This window comes from Neoarius graeffei, chromosome 2 (genome assembly GCF_027579695.1).
Source record: "Neoarius graeffei isolate fNeoGra1 chromosome 2, fNeoGra1.pri, whole genome shotgun sequence".
NCBI lineage: Eukaryota > Metazoa > Chordata > Actinopteri > Siluriformes > Ariidae > Neoarius > Neoarius graeffei.
In genome coordinates this window covers 65,867,259-65,876,590 of record NC_083570.1, presented here as the reverse complement: position 1 = coordinate 65,876,590, position 9,332 = coordinate 65,867,259, and the positions used below count along the sequence as shown (strand labels likewise).

General features: G+C 43.0%; 1 protein-coding gene across 1 annotated transcript in view; it reads left to right on the top strand.

Moving 5' to 3' along the window:
• The first annotated feature begins 455 nt into the window (after positions 1–455).
• tdrd12 (tudor domain containing 12) overlaps positions 456–9,332 on the top strand; it is a 75,245-nt gene continuing 66,368 nt past the window's right edge. The window contains exons 1-3 of the mRNA XM_060903159.1: positions 456–503; positions 907–954; positions 5,894–5,968. Coding sequence (XP_060759142.1) covers positions 456–503; positions 907–954; positions 5,894–5,968 — 171 coding nt within the window. The remainder of the gene's footprint in view (positions 504–906; positions 955–5,893; positions 5,969–9,332) is intronic.

Genomic DNA, 9,332 nt, shown 5'->3' with positions numbered 1-9,332 from the left:
GAGAGATGAGAAAGTCACTAATTTTATTATTTGGATTTGTACACTGTGGGTTCACATTAAGTAGTCGACTGAGGTTCAACTGGGACTAAGGTACAGTACGTCCAGTCATAAAACAACAACACAGTAATGATGAACTGAAAGAGTATGTATTGATTTACTTCGTATTTAACTAAAAATATGCGCCTCATATCCACCAGTTCGGTCCTCGTGGTGTTGAACCCGGGATAAACACCGACTAATGCACACTTGTGAAGGTGTAAATCAGTGTGCAACCATTAATTCAGGGAACTGTGTTGTTAACATCACGGTTAGCTACCGCTGGAAGAGCTGAGATTTCGGCCATGTTTTCTCCAAACACTTAAAGAAGGTTATCTAGGATCAGTGGACCTGAATGGAAGGTATGTGCTGATGCTGTTGCCGAAGTAAATAGTCCTAAGTTTAAACTTTATGCCATCATGGAGATCCTCAACTCCGGACATGCACCACAGGCCCACATGGCAACAGTGACTCAGCAAAACTCGCCGCGTTTTCTCCTCTAAACAGGGTTTGTTTCCCCCTTCTTCATTACAGTGTTTGTCAAATTCAGTATTTTATCCCATAGAACGATTAAAGCAGGGGTGAAAAGACCTCGGAGGTTTCTCCTCGGTGTTTTCCCCGGCTCTTTCAGACCCTGGGTCACTGTGGATGAGGCGCTCTGAGCGGCCGCCATGTTTAAACCGGCCACACTGACTTCACCTCTCTGCGCTTCTACTTGTTTACGACCTTAAATATTTATTTTACTCGATAATGTTCAAGAATTAAGCGCGATCAGTCACTGAAGGGGTGTTTTGTTGAGGTAGTTCCCTACTGAAGGCACGGTTTGGTTCATTTTACATCCGACTGTAATTATTGTGTTGTGTTTCTCAGGTTTGGAAAATGGAAGATGGAGGAATTTTAGAGTTGGCAATAATCAAGGTACAGTTTTAACACTATGTAACTGTATTATTATGTTTGTACAAAATATGTATTATTCTATCCACATTCACTGGATATGAGCAATTGCGTGCTCTGATTGGCTGCTGTACTACTAGGATATCAGCTCATATAGACCCCTTTCACATGACGTCACCGCGCCGTGAGATTTTGTTAGGCGCCATATTGGAAGACCAAGTACATGCACTCACAATATAAAACAAAGTACGAGCGAGAGTAAAGTGACACGATGGCTGATAATTCGGGTTATGTGAGTACATTACCAGCTGCAGAAAGGGCACGGTATGTGGAGAAACTGGCTGTGATTGATGGGTTTGACCCATATGATAAGACTCGGGGCAAGGGAGAATAGAAACATAAGGAGGACCGGACACCAATTCTGCCATCTGTTTGCTACCCAGACATTGTAAGCTATTTGTTGTTTACACCCAGTGCCTACACTCGGTGTTCAAACTATGCCGATATTTTCGGGGGGCCCCTTTTTTTCCCTTGGGGGTGTGTGCGCTTGCGCTTGTCTCGGAGCGCGGATCTCCAAACACATGTGAAGCCTATCTTACGCACATATCACGCGGACTCCACACCTCCACACACGCATCGTGTCTGAAGTCATAACTCATCAGGGGAAATCGTGTCCGCATTGGCATGTTCAAAAAACAACCTCGCATCAACAATGATACCACATGCAAGAAAAAAAAAAAAAAAACAGTCAGGCTACTCAACAACCAACCTGGCAGCAGCGAGCAAGCCCCAAACCATCCTAAATTATTATTATTATTAAATTGTAGAAGTCTGGGAGGCTTGCTCTTCATACAGTTATCAACTTGGAGCCAATTTAGCATGTTTTAAATCTGAATTTCTTGCGTTTGCTTACCTCAAAGTGTCCGCAGATCATGCACAGACTTATCCATTATATCCACAGTTTTTTGCCAAGTCTCACACAGGTTTCTTTCAAGTCTACTGTTGGGCCAATAAATCATAAATAAAACAGCTCAGATTTGTTTGTTTAAGTCGTTTGCCACTCCACTTTATTCTCGTGGGTTCACATACCGCTGCCGTTATTTTCCCCTAATCACGAGTTTGTTGGTCTTCCACAATGGCGCAGGGTCTGTTTACTTCCGGTTTCGGGTGATGTCAGTGAAAGGGGTCTATACTGTGAGTAGAGAAAAACAGAGTGGCGGAACGGGTTTGAAGAAGAAACCTTTATTTGTCACATGCACACTTCAAGCACCGTGAAATTCATCCTCTGCATTTAACGGTGGCATGGTGGTGTAGTGGCTAGCACAGTCGCGTCACAGCAAGAAGGTTCCGGGTTCGAACCCAGCGGCCGGCGAGGGCCTTTTTGTGTGGAGTTTGCATGTTCTCCTTGTGGTTTCCGCCACAATCCAAAGACATGCAGTTAGGTTAATGTGGGGCGGCCTTGGGCTGAGGTGCCCTTGAGCGAGGTACCGAACCCCTGACTGCTCCCTGGGCACTCTGGTGTGGCTGCCCACTGCTCTCTGTGTGTGTGTGCGCGTGTGTTCACTGCTTCAGATGGGTTAAATGCAGAGGATGAATTTCACTGTGCTTGAAGTGACAAAAAGGTTTCTTCTTCTAACCCGTTTAACACACACACCAAGAGCAGTGGGCAGCCACACTAGAGCGCCCGGGGAGCAGTCAGGGGTTAAGTACCTTGCTCAAGGGCACCTCAGCCCAAGTCTGCCCCACGTCAACCTAACTGCATGTGGAGGAAACCCATGCAGACACAGGGAGAACATGCAAACTCCACACAGAAAGGCCCTTGCTGGGTTCGAACCCAGAACCTTCTTACTGTGAGGCGACCGTGCTAACCACTACACCACCGTGCCACCCGGAACTGCAGAACTAACTGAGGACGAAATAAAGACGACTCGCAAACAAAACCCCCAAAAAGCGCAACAAAATATGGAATAAAAGCATTGAATCAGAATTACTTTAATAATACCCAGAGGGAAATTCAAATTTGCTACCAAGCTCCTGAATCAGAGAAGTAGTAAAGATGTCTAAAAATAGAAGATAAAATCATCTGAAAAAAGAATAAATAAAATAAATTTAAATAAGTTCAATAACTTAAGTAAAAGCAAAATGAAGTGACTGTATATACAATGATTCCTATATACATATGCATTTTAACTCAGGTGCAATATATCACGGGTAAATTCAGGAGCAAGATCAATGTGATTCTCCTATTTTATATTAAACTTGGGTCAAATATCTGTAACATTCTGCATTCTCTGCAATTTTTTTTACCTTGTGCAATACCAGAAAAATTCAGTTGAAATCAAGCCATTTGAGGCGAATTGGTCCGCCTCTGAAAAACTTGCCATTTAGATTTCCTGGCAAACATTGATTTTCGTGACGTCGCGTGTGGGACGCCTCCCTCTGAATCCTACGCCAGCGCTGGTTTGTTTATGAGAAAACGATCTGGTGGTTTTCTGCAAATTTCTTCAACGTTATCGCGTAATTATTAAAATGGTTAACAGATGTATCGTAGGAGTGTGTAGCAACACCAATCTTGATGGGATTAGTACTCATTGTTTTCCAAAAGACCGGACAATGAGAGAGAAATGGGAGCGCTTGGTCTACACAGGCTGTGCACTGAAACCGTACAAAGCTCGCACAGCCTGCTGGCGCTTCCGCAGGTAACGTCACGAATCTGGCTCCAGACTCCCTTGGGATTTTTCCAGACGCGTTTTGTTATTTTATTTTTTTCTGCTGTAGACAGATGGCCTTGTGCAAAATTACCCTTCTGGATGAGTGTGTAAAGGGACATACTTTCATATTAAAAGAAGCGGAAGTGATTTTGTTGGATGTTTTGTATAACATTATTTATTTATTGAATTTGCAAAAAATAAAAATGCTGTTTCTCAAAATCCAGTGAATGTGGATAGAAAAAAAGTTATTCCATGAAATCAAGCCATACATGGCTTATAGCCGACTCGGTGCTATACGCTTCGTTGGCCATCGGCTCATGTACGACTGGATTTTGTGGAATAACTGTTAAGTACCTGGGAACATGGAGTTCATCCTGTTTCCTACAGTACCGCTGCACTTTATTTTTTCATGCACTGTAAAATTGTCAGTCTATCTGTATATATGACCGTAAGCTAAGGTTGGGTGACAGGATATTTTAATCATGTCACTATACTTGAAGATAATACAAGTTATGTTTTACAAGATATAGGATTACTAACAAGATGCCATTGTGGGGAAATAAGGAATTTTTAAGCAGACTGTCACAGGACAGACGAGTCTGAAATGTTGTCTGTCTGTCCAAATTTCAGCCTGTCCGAATGACAGGTCAAAGGCACGGAACAATGTGGCCAGGGGTCCGGGGCCTGCCTTAGGGCCCCAGAAGCTGAAGGGCTTCAGATGCCTGGAAATGGCTTCTCCGCTATTTCCAGGCACATTTTTGTGATCTTCAAAGTCCAAATTACACTAGGTATTAGTTGCTAATTACACTCCAAATTGAATATAATTTACAAGAAAATGTCAGAAGAGTCAAGATGAACCTGAGAAAACAGTAGCGCACACACAGGTCAGTTCCATGTCTAGAAAAAAGTATGGGGGGCCAAGGATGTTCCAGTTGGTTACAACTTACTGGTACTCATATATAGGTACTATAATAACACTCAGGAAACATTGTCAACAATGACTTTTTTTATATTATGTTTATAATAAGTCTAATAAGAAATTTGGTAAATAATTCTTACATAATAGAATTAAAATTTTGAGTACGAGATTCCAAGTAACTGGAACAAAATGACTCAAAACTCGACACGGTAATATCATTTGGCATTCAGACTAAAATCTGCTGGACTAGAACTTCGAAAATTGAAGAAAATAAAAACTTGTTTAAAATATAAATCTACATCCTCCAAAGCAAATGACTATGCCCATGTTTACATTAGACCGTATCAGCGGATCATCAGATTAACGCTTTTAAAACGATTAGTGTGCACACAGCAACACCAATACACGATTCGCGTGCACACAGCAACACCAATACACGGATACGCTCGGCTCCGCAGGCATCCTGCGCTCCAAATCACTCCGCCCTGAACAGCGAGTGGCCTCTGGAGGGTGCACACTCCGGCCCTGCGCAGCTCACAGAGCGCGCGAGTGAAGTGAACAAGCTGTGATTCGGGACTGAGCCGCTGTGTGTGTGATCCCAGCGCATATCACTTACCACTTGCAAGTGGAAGGATGGCAAGCCTAAAGACAATCATAACTACACAATGGGCAGTATTTGCATCAGTATTTGCAGTATTTTCATACTTTTATACTCTTTAATGAAAGGTGATACAAGGCGGAAGTCCGCGCCGTTTTTCAGCAGTCGCGTCACATGACCAACGCCAGCGAATCAGGAAGGTGGATGTCACAGTGACGTTGTCCAATGACGACGTCAGCTAGAGCTCAGCACAGCGTATCCGCGTATTCTCAATGTTTACACAGCACCGGACCAGACACGATCTGGATTGAATACGTGGACCCTGGCGGATTCCCGTTTCCCGGCGTTTCCAGGCGTTTTAATGTAAACGGACAGTGCATCCGCGAAGAAAACGAGACAGATACGGTCTAATGTAAACTTGGCCTATGACTGTCATTCTTATTATGAATGAAAAAAAAATGCACATAATAATAATAATAATAATAATAATAACATAACCACTGATTGGCAGTTTGGCATTTAACATAATACTGTACTGCAAGGTTTCATGTAAACTGAACTCTTAATCAACCAACTGGATCAATCAGATACTGTCAACGCTAAAACATTAGTTCAACTGCATTGTGTAATAAGAACAGTGAATACTCAGATTGTTATTATTGTCTTATTTAGTGTGTCACTCGAGGAGAGGGAGGTGCCTGTAAATTTTGATGGAGCTCGGACCTTTGGTGGCAGAGTTATGAATTTTTAAATCCTCCCACGTGTGAGCGACTGGAACCAGGGCTTGTGCTAAAGCTTAACGCGATACGTGCTTGTTCTTGATGTCGGATCGGGCTGAGCCTGGCTCGTTTGAAAGATCTGGGGGAGAGGGGTGTGCCTGTAAATTTTGACGAAGCTAGGACCATCGGTGACCGAGTTATGAATTTTTAAAAGCTGGCTCGAGCCATGGCAAGCATCAGTCACATGTGGGTTTCGGGGGCAAATAACAGGCTGAAGTGGGGTTGTAGTGGGCTGTCCCTGGGCTGGTTTGAAAGGTCTTGGGGAGAGGGATGTGCCTGTAAATTTTGACAGAGCTAGGACTGTCAGTAGCAGAGTTATGAATTTTTTTTTTAAGAAGTGCACCCACGGGGGCTGCTGTTTCACAGGCCGCGTTATAACCTAATGTATTCACCCAGTGTAACATTTGGAAGAAAATTAGAAGTGAATTAGACCCATATCTTTACAATTTTTCATCAGCCATCCAGTCTGATGATTTTGAAATGCATACGGACACATTCGAGTTATTTTTTTTTTTTTATAGGCCATCCAGTCCGATGCTTTTGAAATGCAGATGGACAAATGCGAAAATTACTGGTAAACGTCTGCTGGTCCGATCTTATTTCCCACGCTGAAATGCTGGCAAAACAGTAGTGTTAATAAAAAATTGAGACCTGATGATGATATTTAATGTGTACTGAGATAAATACTAAAGACGTTAAAACTATTGAATTTTTTTTTTCATTTCGCCAGTCTCTATTCACTCTCTAGCTCTCAATTATCACACGATAGTTATATTTACATGGACCTGAATGATCTGTTAATAATTGGATTCAAGCTCGATCAGAATGAAATTTCTTCATGAAAACAGCTCGTTCAGAATGAAATGCCCCATTCCGATTGAGAGTTTAACCCTTTGATGACTGACCCCTTGAAAATGGTTCCTCCAGGAACAATGACGTTTCAGTTGTCAAGACAACGGAAAAACTAAAATACAAGAGCATTTTGTTTTGTGCACAAGAGCATTGTGATGTATCTTTGTTTTTGTATTTTAGTTTTTCCGTTGTCTTGACAACTGAAAAGTCATCGTTCCTGGAGGAACCATTTTCAAGGGGTCAGTCACCAAAGGGTTCGGATTGAAAGTGGTGGTGTAGACCTCCTGATGAGCTGTTGGATAGGAAAATATTAGCCATGTAAACACTCGATTGGATTGTCTTCTGTACATGTTCAGTATGCCTTCGTGCAGTCATAACGCTGTGATGCTTTATGGATGGGAGAAATATGGCGGCATGTGGTAATAAAAACTCCATTCCAATTGTATGCTTGATACATATGAACACGTACATCTATCCGATTGCTTTTATGTAAACAGCACCTTCAGAATGGCTGATCGGAAAGAATGTATTCCGAAGGATACAGGTCATTTCGTCCAATAGTTAAGACATTTCGTCCCAAGCTTTTTTCATATGCACTATCAATTATTTTATGTTTCAGGTATTTGTTTGTTCATAAGAAGGAGGAATTCTGAATGGAATATGACCAAAGCAAAACACGTTTTTGCAGCATGTAATTTAACCACTCGCCAAACGAGAGTTGTGAAATCTAATGGCGAGTAAAGATTGCCCCAGACTCGCCTTTCTCGGCGAGCGTCTTCAAAACAATGGGTTTCTACCTAGTATTCATGTAAAATCCAAGAAGTGTTGGGGGGCCGCCGTTGCAAAATGGAAACAAAACCGGTCATGATGGGAATCACCAAGTGTCAACTTCAGGCACGTTTGGCTGGGGCCACTTGTGGGGAGAGATTGTTTTTATTAGACCAAATTACATAGAAAATCCATACTCCCACTTGCCAGATATCCTTTTTTGGGGCCCCAACTATTATGTGGGTGTCAGTCCTGCACGCTTTGACGTGCGCACCTGAAGGACTCTCGGGCATGTTCCGGATGCGCACACCGAGCAGACTCTCGCACAGGTGCTGTTAATTTTTTGTTCATTTCCGTTTTATTACAGGGAGACGCGGTCATAAACCTGCTTAATGCACTCCCTTAAATGAATTATGGTTTGTTTATATCTCGAGCTTGACGCGCACACAGTCAAGCCAGAAAGTCTGCACACCCCTTTTACCTTCTCAAAGTTTTATTATGTTACAGATTTATTCTACAATAGATTGAGTTCATTTTTAGTCCCAAAATTCTACACAAAATAGCCCATAATGACAAAGTGAAAGCAGGTTTTTAGAATATATGCAATTTTATTTTACTGATAAGAGGTTATTTAGGGGTAACATATCTGTACACACCCTTAGCCTAATACTTGGTTGATGCACCTTTGGCAGCAATTACAGCTTCAAGGCGTCTTGGGAAAGAAGCTACGAGCTTGGCACACTTGTTTCTGGACATTTTTGCCCATTCCTCTTGGCATATCCTTGCAAGCTCGGTCAGGTTGGATGGGGAGTATTGGTGCACAGCCATTTTCAGCTCCTTCCACAGATGTTCAACTGGATTCAGGTCTGGGCTCTGGCTGGGCCACTCAAGGACATTCACAGACTTTCTCCAAAGCCCCTCTTTTGTTCTCTTGGCTGCGTGCTTCGGTTTGTTGTTACGTTGGAAGGTAAACCTTTGCCCCAGTCTGAGGTCCAGAACGCTCTGGAGCAAGTTTTCTTCAAGGATCTTGGTGTACTTGGCTGCATTCATCTTTCCCTCTATCAGGACTAGTCACCCTGTTCCCGCTGCTGAAAAAATCCCCACATCATGATGCTGCTACTGTAGGGATGGCATTAGCCAGGTGATGAGCGGTGCCTGGTTTCCTCCAGATGTGATGCTTGGTATTCAGGCCAAAAAGTTCAATTTTGGTTTCATCAGACCAGATAATCTTGTTTCTCATGGTTTGAGAGTCCTCTAGGTGCCTTTTGGCAAACTCCAAGTGGGCTGTCATGTCTTCATGGCTTCTGTCTGGCCATTCTACCATAAAGGTCTAATTTGTGGAGTGCTGTTTGGATGGTTGATCCTCAGAAAGATTCTCCCATCACCACAAGGATACGCTGGAGCTCTGTCAGAGTGACCCTCTGGTTCCTGCTCACCTCCCTGGCCAAGGCCCGTCTTCCCCGATTGCTCAGTTTGGCTGGGCGGCCAGGTCTAGGAAGATTCTTGGTGGTTCCAAACTTCTTCCATTTACGAATGATGGTGGCCACTGTGCTCTTTGGTACCTGTAAAGCTGCAGCAATTTTTCTGTACCCTTCTCCAGATCTATGCCTTGACACAATCCTGTTTCTGAGTTCTGCAGATAATTCCTTTGACCCCATGGCTTGGAGTTTGTTCCGACATGCACTGTCAACTGTGGGACCTTATATAGGCAGATGCTGGCAATCCCCCAATTATGTCCAATCAATTGAATTTACCACAGGCGGACTCCAATTAAG